Source organism: Ictidomys tridecemlineatus, chromosome 1 (genome assembly GCF_052094955.1).
Source record: "Ictidomys tridecemlineatus isolate mIctTri1 chromosome 1, mIctTri1.hap1, whole genome shotgun sequence".
Classification (NCBI taxonomy): domain Eukaryota; kingdom Metazoa; phylum Chordata; class Mammalia; order Rodentia; family Sciuridae; genus Ictidomys; species Ictidomys tridecemlineatus.
This window is the reverse complement of record NC_135477.1, coordinates 31,633,603-31,651,901: the sequence shown is the minus strand read 5'-3', so window position 1 is coordinate 31,651,901 and position 18,299 is coordinate 31,633,603. Positions and strand designations below refer to the sequence as shown.

The window sequence follows — 18,299 nt, the reverse complement described above, 5'->3', positions numbered from 1 at the left end:
CAAGATACTAAATTATTAGAATCCTTGGTCAGCATAGCAGAATAAATGTCAGAGAAGGAGTTCAGGATGAACATACTTACAATGTTCTATGAATGAAAGGATGATATAAGAAAGCAAACATAGGCAGCAAAAGATCATTTCGGTAAAGAGCTACATAAGCAAATACAGGAATCAAAAGAATACTTCAATAAGGAGCGGGAGGTTCTGAAAACAAAACAAAACAGAAATCTTTGAGATGAAGGAAATAATGAACCAAATTAAAAACTGAATAGAAAGCATTATCAACAGATTAAATCACTTAGAAGACAGCACCTCAGACAATGGAGACAAAATATATAATCTTGAAAATAAAGTTTACCACACAGTGAAGATGGTAAGAGACCATGATCAGACTATCCAAGAATTATGGGATAGCATGAAAAGACCACATTTAAGAATTTTTGGGATAGAGAAAGTCATAAAGATACAAACCAAAGGAAGGAACAATCTATTCAATGAAATAATATCAGAAAAATTTCTTAACCTGAAGAATGAATTAATTGAAAGTCAAATACAAGAGGCTTACAGGACACCAAATGTATCAAATCACAGCAGATCTACACCAAGCCACATTATAATGAAAATGCCTAACATACAGAATAAGGAGAGAATTTTAAAGCTACAAGAGAAGGGAATCAGATTACATATAGGGGAAACCAATTAGAATCTCTTCAAATTTCTCAACCCAGACCCTCAAAGCTAGAAGAACCTGGAATAACGTGTACCACACTCCAAAAGAAAATGGATGCCATCCAAGAATCTTAAATGCATTAAAATTAAGGTTCATATTTGATGATGAAATAAAAACTTTCATGATAAAAAAAGTTAAAAGAATTTACAATGAGAAAGCCTGCACTATGGAACATCCTTGGCAAAATGTTCCATGAGGAGGAAATAAAAAACAGCAATGAAAATTATCAAAGGGAGGTATTACACTAAATCAACCTCTGGCTGGGATAAAGAGACTACTCTTATTTTCTATATTGTCTATGTACTGTAATTCTTGGGCACTGCCACCCTTTACTGCTCCCTCTCAATTGCCACAGTCGTAGCCTTAGTTTTCACTGGAAGATTAACAGCAACTGCTCCAGCCAGTTGACATTAGCTTAAAAAGCTTGTATTAGCAGTCTCTCACCTCCTTTTAACAATATACATTGTTATCATTGGTTGCTTTAAATCTGGCTTCTCTTTGTGGACTTAAGCCTCTTATCTTATGACCCATGTCTTTATATGACTTTATCTTACCCATTTCTCCTACCATGAAACTATCTCAGGAACCTACAGACTGGATAAAAGGGTCATTCACATCCCTGTCTAGACCTTAAAACTCCAGGAAATTATTTAAAATATGATTTTCAGCACTGGGGGAAATTCAAGGTTCTCATAAGTATTATTGTTTTTATGTGAAGGGTCTGCCTTTTCCTGCCTTGCCTATAAGAACTGCCTTGGTTATAAGATCTATTTCTAGTTTCTTAGAGGCTCGGATTAAAAGAAATCAGCCACCTATGTTTTAATGTTATGGAAATATAACCCATTAAGTCAACATGATACTTTTTAACCCCTAAAGGATCCAAGCATGAAAGGGGGAAATACAGTAGAGATTCTCTCAGAACACACACAAAAAAGATAACACAATGTCATCAGTGTCAATGTAAACCCTCTACAACTCAGTTGTAACATTGTTTGCCTTTAAATGACAACAACAAAACTCACGAGAACTAAGAAACAGCTCATTTGGATGAGATTCCCTCAGGGGTTCAACAACTCTCCTACACTCTTCCTTGGAGCCTTACCCCCTGACTTGACTGGGTTTCCAGGACAGAAACTAAATTTTGTCTTGTTACAATATGTTGATCACCTTCTGCTGACCAGTTCAACATAGGCTCAATGCCTCTGAGGAACAAAGGCCCTCCTTTCTCTGTTAACCGAAGCAAGATATGAAGTATTGGGGAAAAAAAGAAGGACACAAATCTGTCAGAGGCAAGTTAAAAACTCAGATTTTAACATTATGTGGGGATGCCAAATGCTGTGTACTAAATCAGTAACAACAAAAAAGTGCAGTTTGTACTATCCCTACCCCCACCACTCATTGAAAAGTCTGAGAGTTCCTAGGAGCAACAGGGTTCTACATGGACTCCTGGATTCTTGGGCTTGCCAAAACCCTGTATAAGGCCTTAAATGGAGAGGGAAAAAATCACCCTTTCAGTGCGGACCAAACCAGGAGGTAGCCTTTTGACAATGAAGCCTAAACTCTCTGAGGCCCCAGCCCTGAGACTTCCTGATGTAATCAGAGAGTTCAACCTCTTCATTCATGAAAAGAACAAAATATCCTTGGGAGTCCTAAGCCAAGAGTTTGTACCTAGGCAAAGGCCAATGGTATATTTATCTAAACAAATTAACTCCGTCACGGCTGGATGGCCACCCTGCCTCAGAGCACTGGCAGCCACCACTCTGTTGATCAAGGGAAGCTGACACTAGGACAAGACCTCAATGTTAAAAGTCCCTCACTCAGTTGTAACCTTGAATAACAGAGGTCACCATTGGCTCACAAATGCATGAATGACTCAATATCAAGTGTCGCTATGTGAAAATCCACAGGAAAAACTCTTAAACCCAGCTACCTTCCTCCCAGGCAATGCAGGCCCCCATGACCATAACTGTTTAGAAGTACTAGGTAGAATATTTTCCAGCAGACCAGACTTGGTCCTATACACTGATGGAAGTAATTTTATGAGAATACCCGATTATGCCATCATATTCAACTCCAAAATAGTGGAAAAAGAGGCACTTCTCCAAGGACAGTCAGCACAAAGAGCAGAATTTTGGACATTAATTAGGACACTGGAACTCAGCCAAGACCAGCAAGCCAACATCTATATTGAACCACAGTATCATTTTACTACTCTATATGTCCGTGGAAATTTATAAAAGGAAAGAGGACTCCTTACTGAAGAAGAAAAAAGGATCAAGAACCAAGCCGAAATTTTGGAACTTCTAGAAGTAGTATGGGAGCCAAAGGAGGTGGAATTGTCCCCTATTAGGGTCACCAAAAGGGAGATGACTCAGTGACAAAAGGAAAGCATCATGTTGATACTGCCACCAAACAGGCTGCCTGAAAAAATTAAAAATATTGCTAGCCCAGAAATGCTCACTTTTCTCAGGTACTCTCCTGAGGAAGAAAAATGGATTAAAAAAAGGTGTGGGGAGGAAACCAAGGCCACAACAGGATGGTGGTTCATAAGGGACCATCAAGTGTATATTCCCAAACAACTAGCTTACAGACTGATCCGCCAACAAGGCGACCTGACCCATGCTGGGAGCTATCCATGAAATGTGCATGGACTAAAGTGATGTTGAAACTATTAGTCATGAAAACCTGGTATTGGGAAATCCCAGTGGGAACCTCGCTGGTTTGAGAATGTGGCGTCCTGTCTAGCTCCTGCTAAGGTTCTAGCATAGCCCCAGAGACGGGAAAGACACCTTGGAGCCATATAACCTCCCAGAGATGGGTATGGCTTGCCAAATGCCAATCAACCTGTTTACTGCAAGACTCCTTTGCAGTAAATGGAAGAAGAAACCAAGAAGAAGCAAGCACTGAACTGAATCCTCCTACTGAAACCTTACCCTGCCTTTGATGTACTCCCACATAAAGAATTGGAGCCTTTTTTCAGCTGTTCATTTCCAGCTCCTATCAGGACTAGAAGACCCATCAGGCACTCCTCTTTGAATCTTATTTCTGGCTCTGTCTTTATTTCTTACTGATTATTTTATACTTTTTATTTCCAAGGCGGCTTACACCTCCTGAGCGGGAACCTACCCTATCCAGGTGCTAGTCATCTCGTTATAAACCCACGTGGGAAAAACTGCCTCGAGGACCTTACTAGGCTGGTTCTACCTCACTGCTTGTCTCCTTGCACTCTGCTCCTCTGTCTCTTAGCATTATACGACCTGCTTACAAAACAATGCTCACCAGGGATCTAAAAAATTGGCAGAAACACAGACAGCACTGTGGACTGTTCCTATTTGAAGATATAGAAATGAACTTCACCGAAGCACCCTAAACCAAGGATATAAATACTTAACAGTTTTTGTCTGCAGTTTCTTGGGATAGGTGGAAGCTTTTCCATCCTGAACTAAAAAGACAAAAGAGATAACTAAGGTTCTCCTGAGGGTGTTATTCCCAGATATGGAATTCCTATAACCATAGGGTCAGACAATGGACCAGTATTTGTGGCTGAGAGAGTACAACAGGTGACAAGGGCTTTAAAAATTCAGTGGAAACTACATGCTGCCTATCACCCTCTTAAAAATGAGATGCTTGCCCCAGGCAAACAGGATTTTTGCCATTTAGAATCCTATATGGGTGACCACCCTGACTGGTCAGCTTAAGGGGAAACACCAGATAATTAAGAGACTTAGATTTACATAAAAAGCTAAAAAGATAGGGGATCATCATCTCAAAAACACCTGGGGACCAAATATGGATAAGAGACTTAAAAAGAAGCCCTTAAAACCAATGTGAAAGGGGACCCACATTGTACTCTTAACCACCTCTACTGCTCTCAAAGGAACAGAAATGGACACTTTGATCCACCACTCCAGAGCCAAACCTGCTGGCCCAACTGAGGATCAGGGAAATGGAGAACAGCCCTTAATCCAGAAACATCCCTGTGTCTGATGTTACAGAGAAGGAGACAGTGATCTCAAACCCCTGCTGTGACCACACCAGAAGCTAGTCTGTCAACCTATGGCTGAAGACCAAGGAGTCAACTGCCTGATAAAAAAAAAATGAATGATTTGATTCTCTACAAATATTTTCTTACTGTTTACATACTGCCTTCCTTTGTCTAAGTATATATACTTATTGCAATTGCTTGTTGTTATTAATCTGGTCCCTCAGATTCTACCTCTTCATGTGACCTATGTATCTGAGAAACTGGATTAGACCAGGGAGTTGCAGAAAACTTGAGTAACTATTGTTTACGAAGAGATGACACAGGGGAAAGTTATAGAAATAAGATCACAGATCATATGGTAAAAGTGGTCCATGTGCCTGTACAGAATTGGAAAAAATTCTGGGTATGGATATTCCATCTATGACCCACATAGACAACCTCTTCAGAGGATGATTCTCTTGGATAAGAGGGATCAAGACAATAATTGGGGTGATTATGGTTATATTTGCTGGATGTCTACTTATTCCTCACTTTCTGCTCCTCCTAATCAACATTATAAGAAGTTTTATAAAAACAGTTGTCAAAAAAGAGAGAGTCTCTCATCTATTGCTCATGAGAAGATACCAGCAAGTGGTAAAAATGATGCTCTCTGAAAGCTGCATATGCATTCTGAGTGTTAAAAGGGGGCAAATGAAGCAGCACCTCCTTCCTAAGATGTTTCCTTTTATCTCTGTTAATAGCTGCAACCTGCTAGTTTTGGCTTCTGTAATCATCTCGCTCAGTAACTATGGTAGGTATCAGAGCAGCCTGGGGAAAGGGGGAAACATCAAGGGTACTTGCATGAAAAAGTCTTAAACCCTGGGAGTCTGTACTGTATATAAAAGGTACTGAGAACAAAGGGCTATGTTCAGTCTTTGTAAAAGACTCCACTGAGCCCACACCAGTGCTGAAAGAACCTTGCTTTTCTACATCTCCATATGCCACTTGTCTCTCTCCAGTGCCATGATTTCCATACTTTTCCATAACACAGGGAAATAGGAGCATGAAGAGAGGGTCTACAGAATGGGAGAAAATTCTTTGCCAGATACTCCTCTGAAAGGAAATTAATATCCAGAATATATAAAAAACTAAAAAATATTTTTTAAAAAATATTGAGAGAGAGAGAGAATTTTTAATATTTATTTTTTTAATTTTTGGTGGACACAACATCTTTGTTTGTATGTGGTGTTGAGGATTGAACCCAGGCCGCACGCATGCCAGGCGAGTGCGCTACTGCTTGAGCCACATCTTGAGCCCCTAAAAAATCTTAATACAAGAAGACAATTTAATTAATAAATGGACAAAAGAACTAAACAGACATCTCTGAAAAAAAGAAACACAATGGCCAAAAAATATTCCAACAACTCTATCATGGAAATACAAATCAGAACTGCACTAAGATTTCACCTTACTCCAGTTAGAATAGCAATTATAAAGAATACAAATCATAATAAATGCTAGCAAGAATGTGGGGGAAAAGGTATACACTGTTGTTGGGCTGTTAATATAGCAGTATGGAGTCCTCAAAAAACTAGGCATGGAATAATCATGACCCAGCTATACCACTCCTTAGTATTTATCCAATAGAACTAAAACCAACATATCATAGTGATACAGCAACGTCAATGTTTATAGCAGCCCAATTACAGTAACCAAACTAAGGAACCATCTCAGATGCTCATGTAGATAAATGGGAAAAAAGTGGTATATTTGTATGATGGAATTTTACTCAACCACAGAGAATAAAATTATGGCATTTTTTTTGTAAATGGGTGAAAATGGAGAGCCTCATGCTTAGTGAAATAAGCCAGACTGAGAAATTCAAGTGTTGCATATTTTTTTTTCTCAGATGTGAAGCTAGGCCAAAATAATGGGAAAAAAGTAGGGTGTTTGTGTATATAAATCCATGAAAATAGAAGGGATATAGTGAAGTAAAGAAAGGGGATTTAGAGGAAAGAAGAAGGGATGAGTAACAGGAGGAATGATGGAGTGAAATTGACCAAACTACCCTATGTACAAATGGATCTACCCTGGTGAATTTCACCATTATGTATATCTGTAAAGCACTAACTTAAAATCTATGAATAAATAGAAAGAAGAGTGGGATGCAGGAAGGGGTAAAAGTGGAAGTGTTGGGCACTGAATTAGAGCAAATTTTATTTGTGCTTATATGTCAAAATGAATCCTAATATTATGTATAACTAAAATGAATAAAAAAGAAAAAGAAGGAAAGACTGAGAATTGATGTAGAAATTAATGATGACTTTTATTCAGAACATGCAAGGGATGCATGGCTCTAAGGGGTCATATTCCAATCACTTTGCTCTTTTACAATGGTAGCCTATTAATAACTCAGCATTGGATCAGTGTTAGCACTTGGGGTGGTCAGTACAACTGTTATGTAGCACAGGGAAGAGCAGATCTATTTCTGTAGTCACCAGGAAATCTCTCCAGAAAGGAGAATGTGTGACCTGTGAATCCTGAGGGACTGGAGAGATGTGAGAGGAGAAAGAGAGTGGATAGACAATGCCCCATGCCCCAAAAGAAGTGGTTGAAGATAGGAACACAACCGCAGTCTGCTCTTCTTCAGATAGGAATGAAGCAGAGTTGGTATGAGGGTGGCAGATATTGAATTCCATTGGCAACTGGGGTGACATCAAGGTCTTTTGGGTTAACCAGAGATTTCAGGTGAAAGTGCTGTAAAATAGTAGTCAGGAATAAGAACAGCTCCATGTTGGCCAGGGACTCTCCCATACACTTTCGTTTCCCTGAAAAATAAGAAAGGTAGAGAGTGGTAAATGCTCTCATGTAACTGGGAGCAGTGACAAGCACTGTGATTCTTACTGGCAAAATAATAATATGCAGACCATTTGTTGAATGACTTAATGTTAAGATAATGGTAATGGAAAAAGGATGAACACACTCCTCCATTTATGATCTTAAACAAATATTTACTATAAACAATATATACTGAATATAGGCTTATAACAAGCACTTTAACATTTGAATTTTCTAAAGTATATTTTTCTAGAAACACATGCACAGTGGTGTGTTTCCTGTTCCCATAATAAAGTTCCATGATCTTGCTTCTCATTCTTCAGACCTTCTATCCCCATCTCTAACTATGCATACTTTTCAGAAATCTCCAAAGGACATGATATTCATGCTGGGTATCATGTTAATCGTCTTGCATAAGAGACAGCTTTCCTTTCCTAAGAAGCAGATGAAATTTCATTTCTTCTTAATACTCCCTATGATTCCTTCAAGCAATAAAATCTTGCCCTCTTTGGGTTTCCTCAACATCGTACTTATGATTTCATAGAAGCACGAATCACCTAGAATTATACTTTTTTATTTACTCATTTATTGTCTAACATGTTGAAATGAAAAGTAGTAGAGTAATAGAGGAGTAGAGTAGTCTCTGATCTGGTCACCATGGTGTCTATACTGCCAGATATAAGACAGACATCAAAGTCATGGCATTGAAGAAGAAGATTCCATGATCAGAGACTCAGGACACACACACATACTGTGGGTGTGGAGATCCAATATTCAAGACATGATCATGAATGTAGGAAGAGCAATGTGCTCTGAGATCATTGCAGTAGTTCCTGCCACATCCCCCAATTTTCCATGACTCCATAGTTTTTGGGAAGTTTCTGACATTCCTGAGAAGACTACCTGGTTCATTCCTTCCTTAAAAATGTGTTGCTATTTTTTTCCTGTCCATTCTATATGTCCCTACTGAGGCAACTGCAATGTCATTTAGCTAACAGAATGTTGCTTATTCCATTTTATTTTTGCAGGCAGCTTTTCCTTGTAAGCCTGGCCAGCCCCAGAAATCTGTGCTTCCCTATCTTACAGGTTACAATGAATTGGTCATTCATCTGCTTCCAAAACAGGGTGTGAGGTCATTTGATGTGTGTTCTGTGCTTGTGGAAACTTGTATTTCCATAGCTGAGCCTGGATTGGAGGGTTTAGAGGGTGAGCAACAAAATACAGAAAACACCCTATATCATTTTGGAGTGAGATGACTTTACATGATGGGTAAGAAAAGTTAAATAAGTTTTACCATATAGAAGGAGACCTATTGTACCTCAATAATGTATCTGGAGATATAGTTTAATCAAATATATTTTAGATTTCTCAATTTATAAAACCTGGGTCAACACCTCAAAACCCCACTACTCCATTCCACCAATGGGAATGTGTCACGAGCAGGGAGAGTGCATGGACACTGAAGTAGTGCTCCTGATCATGTACAAAGAACAAATCTACCAACACCTGTGGTGATACTGTGTGAGGTGTAAGTGATCCCCAAAGCCTGTCTTGAAGTCTGAAACACATATAAGAGGGAATTTCTTTTACCTGATGAGAAAGGTATGAAGTAGTCACTTTTCTTAAATTTGCCATGCTCATCCAGAAAATGGTGAGGGTCGAATATCTCTGGGTGAGGGAATTCTTTGTTGTCATAGAGCACTGATGTCAGTGATATCCATATGGGTGTGCCCTGGAAATAGCAAACAAAGACACATCATTTTAAAACGTTCTGGAGCTGAAAGATATAATGGAAATCACTGAGCTCAATATTCTTGTCTATAGAAACCCTGTCCAAGAAGAACAGTTACATTTTCAGAGAGAGAGAGAGAAGAAGGAGGAGGAAGAGGAGAAGGAGGAAGAGGAGGAGGAGGAGGAGGAGAAGGAGGAGGAGGAAGAGGAAGAGGAGGAGGAGGAGGGAAGGGGAGGGAGGGAGAAAATGTAACAAACGGGCTTTAGTTGAGGATAATGACAGTGAACTTGCTAAAGTCCTCTCAATATCTTTTAAAATATTTTGTACTTGGGTTTTTGGTGCCTAAACTTCTGAATCTATTCTCCTTATCATCAAGCTAGGACACTGGTGTCTGTCACCACCTGCTGCTCTACTTTATCACATCAGTATTCACACAAGTCACATGTGTATTGTCTTAATCAAAGTCTTCATCTGCACATGAAATGTCCAGAACTCTCTTCGTAGGACCATGCCTTCTAGTCCTGAAGCATGAGGCTCTAACCAATCACTACATTTTGTGGTGACTTATATGTTGTCCCAGCTCAGCTAGCAAGGTGGCTTTTCAGGTGTAGGTATTACCTGTGGGGTTGAGCTACACTCACCAATTCCTTTGTAATCCTACCCCTTGCCTCATTTGAATGACTTCTTCCCAATTAAAGAGTTCAGCACATGCTCCTCTCTCTTTTTCCACGGACCCTTAAGGTCAGAGGAGCTGTCACAGGACCCAAAGAAAAAGTTATTTCTCTGTCTCTGTGTGATTATTTTGTGCAGCCCGGTTCACCCGGAGTGACCTTGAGTGTTTAGTCGTGAGATGCAACATTAGGTGAGTGATTTTGTAAGTAGGATATTCTCATGGTCTTAAAGGATCATGAGAAAGATGTTGATCATTTACTTATAAGAGCAGAAGCTCTGCAATGGAGAGATCTGTTGGATACCACCTTCTTTCCTGAGGAAAGTAGTATAAGCTATATTGAGTAAGTGACATGATGTGTTCCCACTTCACCATGTGATTCAGTGAGACTTTCATTGGCACTTATGTAGTTTTATTTCCAAATTCATGATGAGAATCTAATCCCTGGCAAACAACCACATAAAACCAGCCTGAGGAATGTTTTCCTGGATTCCTCCAGTAAGGTGAACATGATGAAAGGAAACAAACAAGTGCCGCAAAGGGAACTACCCCTGATTACAAGAGAGTAAATGGAAAACATAATTACATTACATGCCCACTCTTTAACTGAATTGTAGAAAGAAAAACTAGAAAGAATATTTGAAAATTATTGGGATAATTCAAATATAGGCTATATATTAAATAATATTATTGTATAAATAATATCTTCCAAGTATGGATGCAATCAATGACTTACAGAGGAGAAAAATTACTGTTTTAGGAAAATTATTGAAGTATTAAGGTGTAAATAGATAGTTTAGTAGGTAGATATTAGAATAGAAATATGCATGTTGAATTTTTTAGATTTATTTTTTTAAATATAATGGTGGAGAAAATTCAATACTGCAAGATTTCCTAATAAATATTAATCACTGAATTTTAAAAAATTATTTCTTAGAATATTTTTGAACATGTAGTAAAAGGCAAAATTTCTTTAAGATACAAAAGTGGATATATTTTCAGCAAATGTTACTCAAACACATAGACATTCATAAAGAAAAAAACATGATTAGTACTCCAACATGCATATAAGGTAAAGGGAAAACTTTGGTCTTTCATCTAAATGTAAGAGCTAAAACCAAAAAATCTGCAAAAATAAGAGTAAATCTTTGAGAGCTTGTTTTTGCAAACTCTCTTCCATTAGGACACAGATTCACAAAATTGATTTCATATTACTGCAGAAAGTTCTTCTTAAATGGATGTCTTATAATATGTTTTGGAAAACAATGTTCACTAATGCAGCCTGCCATATGTTTTTTTATAGAGAGTGAAAAAGAAAATTTTTGAAATGTATAATTTGTGTGAATTTAATATTTGTTTCCATAACTTTGAACATGGCCATGACTGTTGGTTTGTAGATTGTTTGTAACTGCTTCCATGCTGTGACTGCAGAGTTCAGAAGTAGCATCAGGATTCTCATGTCCTGCAGAGTCTGAAATGTTGACCATTAAGCCAGTATAGAAAAAAAAATTGTCAACTCCTGTCTTAGACCATTGTCTCCACTGATATCAGTGATTTCAGTCTATAGCAGAAGAAAACAAGTAGCTAATTTTTAAAAGGGATAGAAACCTACACAGAGTTGCATCATTGATACCAGATTGTTCCATGCTGATGGGCATGTATGGATTCATCCTTCAGGGTTCTGTAGACCCAAAAAAGAGCAGTCTTTTATTATATTCCACTAAGCAGTGGGCTGAATGGGTATAAACTCAACAGATACAGCACTACCTCAAGCAGCTTCCCAAAGTGATGTAATAGATCAGGGAGACCAGCAATCCCTACCCAATTCCTCAGTCTATTTCTCATTTGTTATTTACAGGAAAATAAGCAACCTACACTAATTTTATCTTCTGACTCCAATATCAACCAATAAACATCTTTTTTTTTTTTTTTTGGTGGTGGTAGCGGTGGTGGGGGAATTGAACCCAGGGGCATTTAACAACTGAGCCAAATCCCCAGCCCTTTAATTTTTTTTTTTGAGACTGGGTCTCACTGAATTGCATAGGATCTTGCTAAATTGCTGGGGTTGACCTTGAACTTTCAATCTTCGAGTCTCAGCCTCCCCCATCACTGGGATTACAGATTTGAGCCACCACACCTGGCACCAATAAACATCTTATCTTGATTGTGTCTTTTGCTGGAAACAGTGAAATCAGGTCCAAATCCTATACTTAATCTCTCACCACTAGAGTAAGTCCCATAATCTTCGGCTAAAGTCACCAATTCAGTCTTTTCCACAGGATAACATTAGTCATAGCAACATAACGGATCTCACTGCATTTTTCCCATGCAAACACCATTCTTAACTGTATTCTTTTTAAATTTAATTAGGATATATTCTTCCACAAGTAAAAAAAGAAAAGGAAAGACAAGAAAAAGAGTAACTTGTAACATAGCATGTACAATATCTGGATAAACGTAGAAAGCATGTGTAGGAAAGCATGATAAAGTTGTGAAGACAAAATTTGGTCTCAGATTTTAGATGTGGGGGTTGGGGATGTTGCTCATGGATGGAGTATTTGCCTAGCATGTATGGTGTTATTTCCAGCATGAAAAATAAAGATTCCAGATAGAGGAGACTCTCAGAGAGGGACACTAATGGCTACAGTCGATTCTGACTATGCTCATATGCTGTTCAATAAGGAATCGGGGCAGGAAGTGTTCCATCATTCTGACTGCTTATGGGAGAGGAATAAATCCTTCAAGGAGAACATAAACACCACTTGACATTCTGCATGGTTCCCTATATAATAACTGGTACTTAACCAAAAGTTATTTGGCATCTCAAACACAAAGAGGCCACAAGAAGGAAGAAACAGATCCATTTTGGGGAACATTTATCATACAATTTTATGCAGCCAGCATTAGTTTGATATCTGAAATCTGAGAAGAAACATTTTCAAAAGAAAAATTATGGATCATAAGAGAATAAAGTAAATAAAGTCATAAATATGTAACAGGTCAAATATAACTCTGGGTTTATACTTCATATTTGTATATTTACTGACAATAGTGTAGTGGATACACACAACCAAACCCAAGATTCATTCACAATCAATATTGATTTAAAATTAAGAGGGTAAAATTCCATAATTTGAAAAAGAACATCTCCCCAAACCTAATTAAATGTCATTTTCAGCGCTGGGATATTAAAACTCTGCCCATTCCTGAAGATCAGATGAAAAAAGAACGCCTGTTGCCATTAATTCTGTTTACTGTTATCCAGAAACCCTACCAAGTGCAATAAGGTAATGAAGAGAAATTAAGAACATAAAAACTGAGAAACAAGAAATAAATCAAATCAACTCAGATAAGAGCGTAATAAACACCAAAATTCCAAGTGAATTTACAAGCCATTGGTTATTACTGGTAAATTTTTCAAGGTTACTAGATATAATGACATCATAATGATAACATCAAACACATTTCTATACCAGGTAGAAAGAAAAGGCAAAATCATTTTAAAAACGCATTACATCAACAAAAAATATTCATTTGACAGGAAAAACCTATCAAAGTATTTATAAGCCACTGCCCTAAAAGTAAAACATGACTGAGAAAATTAAACAAAGCAAAAATACAAGGGGAACATAATCATATTCATTCATGAATTATCCAAGATATCAGTTATTTTCCAATTTATATATAGGCTTACTGCTATCATGATAAAACTGTCTCTTGGGAAATTGACAATCTGAATTTCCAACTCTTGTTTGGCAATGTAAACATTTAATAATATAAAAAAAACAATGTTAAAGAAGTTGAATTTTTTGAAAGACTCACACTGTCAGATACTGACACCATTTAGAAAGCTGTATACTCCAATTGGAAATAGCACATAGTCAGTCCATTAAGCAGACAAAAGTAAGATTTTTGCACTTGTTTCATCTTGTGCGTTAGAGATTTGCACTCAGTTCTGTGAATTTGGAAATATGGAGAGCACCGAGGTGTAGCACAGAAGGAAAAAGCTTACCTTGGGAATGAGGTAGTTTCTGAATTTAACATCACAGGTCACTGAGTGGGGTATACCAATGGGACTGAGATTAATGTATCTATGGATCTCATGTAACACAGCGTTTGTGTAGGGCATGTGGTTCCTGTCCTGCATGCAGGGACTGTTGTGTTTGCCAATCACACGCTGGATTTCTTCCTGGAGTTTAGCTAGTAAAACATAAATAAGAAATGAGTGGTTGGGGCAGAAAGAAAATATTTGTAAGAAATGGAGTACTATGTGGATCAAGATGAAGGTGTCCCAACAGCATTATGAATATAAATATGACCTGAGTGGAATGTATACATAGATAGTTGTGCTGATAGAGATACAAACCACTTTCTCATAAGCTGGATTTTAAAATACATTGGACCAGACTTATCAATTAGCATCCTATACAACGTGTAAAAATAGAGGTAATTAAAAAGTAATAGCAAATACATCAAGAATTTATAGTACTGGCTGAAAGAAAAATCACAAATATTAAATTTATATGAAAGTAATTTGTGATGCTTAATATAAATTACAACAGAGCAATAGATGTGTGTGTGTAGTTTATGGGTGTGTGAACAATTTGCAATGGTGCTCCCATCCTACTCCCAAATCCTGACCATAGCCACTGAGCAGTTCATCAGCTTGTTCTGAAATTGATATTCACAACTCTAAAAATGATTCTCTGTTTCTTATTTATCTATTATTGGGCAATGGTGAATAATTTACTGGAATGGGTATATATACACATCAAGGTAAAGATACACACATAACCCCCACCACACACACACACACACACACACACACAATTCCCCATACTCCCTTTAGCAGTATAAACCAGTATTTATTGTTCATATCATTATGGTGTTACCCACATACTGTTCTGTGGTATAAAAACTATGATTATTTTACATTGTTGGTACTTTTTTGATCTTCACCCTTTTTCTCTATACCATTTTTGGGTTAGAATTATTCAAGTTGCTCAGGTAGAGATGATTCGTGCTCCAGGAATAATCTCCCAGATTGGAGAAACCTCAGACTATCAGTCACATCTCTTTGTTCTTGGTTTCTCCTCTCAAACCCACATCGTCCACCTGGTCCATGCTGAAGGGTGCTTCCTAGGCCTGGTACCCCACAGCCTCCCTGATGCTCTCATTCTTCTCCGGGAGCCCTTCCCCATTCCTGGAACCCGTGGTTTCCCCTGACATGGTTTCAGTTATTTGAATGCAGCACCTTCTCTAGTAATTTTCTAAGGAAAAAAAATAAAGGTATCCAAGTCTGAAATACACTTTTTCTATTAAATAACAAGATATTAGTTACTCCCGAGAACTCTGGTGTGCTATTCTGGTCCTGCACATATGGCATAGCAGATTTCTCTGAAATTCCCTGACCCTCTATCTTGGGTGGATGCTTTTATTTCATTCACTGTGAAGGAAGCTCAGAGAGAATTTTTTTTTTTTAAATAAAATGACTGAATACGGAGGTCTTTATCCCACAGTTCTTCCTTCTCTGGAGGGTACATCTTACTTTCTGGAAGCAGGAAGGAGAAAAAGAGTTCAGATTCTCCAGTCAGTGAAGGACCAAACCTTCCTTTGTCAGCATCACACACAAATCTTTCTGTGTCACTATGTAAGGTCCTTCAGCTAATGGATTTTTAGGCTCCATTTGTCTCAAAAGACTTTCTGTTTCTGAGAGAAAAAAAAATCAGTCACCTGATAAGGGGAGGTCTGGAAGGATCCTAGGCAGAACGGCTTCTTCTTCAACCTCATTCTCCCCCTTCATTGGCATTTGTGTTTTCCCACACAAGCTTCCATGTGGGGGTTGTAAGAACAGACCTTGCTTTTCTTTTTGTAAGTAAAATCTTTGAATAGTTCTATTACAAAATCATCCCTCCTGTAGAGCTAATCACCGTTCTGCAACTATCTCTGTGTTCCAGAAATTTGGTGAGGTCTGCTGACTGCTCCTTCTTCTCCCCTCCACCCACTTTAAAGGGCTTGCCTTTTCACTGTCATCTGTCTTCACTTCTCTCAGTCCTCCTCTGGATTACAACTGGTGGCACGGGAGACAAACAGTGAAGCTTGCTTCTCTAAGTTAACAAACAAGCGAGGGCCAAGCAGCACCTTCCCAACATCTAAGTTCACTTGCTCATCATCTGTGTTCATACCTGTGACCTGTGGGTACTTCAGCAGGAGCAGGAGAGCATATTTCAGTGTTATGCTTGTTGTCTCTGAACTAGCAATCCACAAATCAAATGCAGTGATGACCAAGTTTTCATAAGTAAACGCCAACTTTTGATTGTCCTTTTCCTAGGAATGATTGGATATCCATCAAATGCTAGCAGATGCAATTATAGTGAATATAAAATAATTCAGAATGTTTTAAAGCTGGCTAGCACAGACGCTGGAAAGGGTAGTATAACAAGAAACTAATGTTTGGTGTGGTAGAGACTAAACTACTTGATCTAAACTTCACTTCCTATACCTGGTTTTGTGTTTGCCTAACATTGCCATTCATGAGACTCTGCAGTTAGTTATGTAGCATGTGTCTTTCCCAAAATGACAGAAACAGAAGGCTGTGTATGTCTTTCCTTCTATTTTCTTCTTCTTAAAAAAGAGAGATGAAAGTGAAGGTAGGCTCTCACCTTGGGACACCAGGGTTTTATCATAAAAGTAAAATCCTCTATCATAGATATGGCGTAAAGAATGGAAGGCCCTTAATATCCTGAAGCTCCAATATTACTCTGACCAACCATGACTTTCCTTGCATTTGAGGTAAATAAACCTCTATTACTTGAGAAAATTATTAACTACATTTTTTTAAATTTTTATTAAGAGAAAAGGTGAAGGTGAACTAAACCATGATAAATGTTATAAGCCTGAACAGAAGTTTGCAATTCTTCTCCTCTGTGAAAATTGACATTAATTGACATGGAGCCAATAGTGCCCCAAATTTCCAAAGAATTGAAATTGTGAAAGAGCAAACATTGCAGCAATTTTTAAAGTATTTTTTTAAGTTGTTGATGGGCCTTTATTTTATTTATTTGTAGGTGGTGCTGAGACTCAAACCCAGTGCCTCACACGTGCTAGGCAAGTGCACTACCGCTGAGCCACAACCCCAGCCCCACATTGCAGCAATTTTAAGTAGTTATTTTAAGGAAAAAGAAATGGGTTCACCAAGACAGGATGAGCCAGCACTATTGTAATCCAGAGGCAGGGCAACAGAAACTATGGTCTAAGGAATGAAACAGGAATAAATAGAAATGTATAAAATGAAAAGACATAACTCAGGAAGACAAGAAGTTGAGACTATAACTAATCAAATACGATAAACCAAAGAGTAGGGGTGATGAGATGCCACAGAGAAAGTTTATGATTGAAAACACATGAAATTGAATTGACAATGTAGGTGTTTAAATATTGCACACAGGGTATCATTAATTTAGTATTATGTTATTTGTTAATTCCAGGGCAAGCATGGTACATTCATAACCTTCACATTACCTGTGTTATGCCTGACATTTTGTAATCAACACTGTCGAACTAAGGTAATCCTTCTCAACACATGTCCTGGCTAAGGGAAGACAGTATTTGCCTTGGAAATACTAAGTTCATGTTGTTTTTTTGACCTTGTCGAATTAGTTATTTAAGTAAGTCTTAAAAGTAAAATTACTCTAAAGCACTGCATTATTAAGTCAATATTAATATTTTCATCTTCTGAAGTGAATTTGCAGATTTACTTGCAACAGGCCAATAGTCTATCATTATTAATTAGGATGATGTAATCTATATTGAAAGAAACTAAAGAAAAAATAAATGGGCACATGTTCCATGCCAGAGATTAAAATGTTAATATTGCTAAGGTGTCATTACTCTAGTGATGCCACAAACATGGTCACAAATGGGAATTGGTACTTCTACCAAAGTAACTGTCATCCTCTTTTAATACACTTAAAGAAAGTTTTGGGGGGGGGAAGGTGGAAATGCAAAGACCTGCAGCATCAAATAAGTGCATGAAAAATTATACTAGATTTGTATCTCATAGAAGCTGACACTCTCTACATCCAGTACCGGGGCAGACAATTTGGAGAAAATGTATACGTATTATGTTGCTATGCAGCTTGCTTGCCCCTAACTGAAAATAGAAATACGTTCATTCAAAAATTGGTGCTGAATCTTTAGGTTACTGATGGTCTAGCACAGTGCCTGGCCATTGCTTCAATCCTTTTGGCTCAAGTCACTATTTCAGTGGCATTAAATAAGAAATTTAAATAAACAGATTAACTTTGTTTCTTTTGTCTTCTTATTGGTACCAGCAACTTAAAGATTTCTCTGTCAGTCTAATTTA

At 37.8% G+C, this 18,299-nt stretch overlaps 1 protein-coding gene across 1 annotated transcript in view; it reads right to left on the bottom strand.

Moving 5' to 3' along the window:
- Window positions 1–5,880: 5,880 nt before the first annotated feature.
- LOC101971054 (cytochrome P450 2C9) overlaps window positions 5,881–18,299 on the bottom strand; it is a 35,095-nt gene continuing 22,676 nt past the window's right edge. The window contains exons 6-9 of the mRNA XM_005333700.5: window positions 16,120–16,261; window positions 13,947–14,134; window positions 9,123–9,264; window positions 5,881–7,522 (exon numbers count right to left, since the gene is read on the bottom strand). Coding sequence (XP_005333757.1) covers window positions 7,341–7,522; window positions 9,123–9,264; window positions 13,947–14,134; window positions 16,120–16,261 — 654 coding nt within the window. The 3' untranslated portion in view covers window positions 5,881–7,340. The remainder of the gene's footprint in view (window positions 7,523–9,122; window positions 9,265–13,946; window positions 14,135–16,119; window positions 16,262–18,299) is intronic.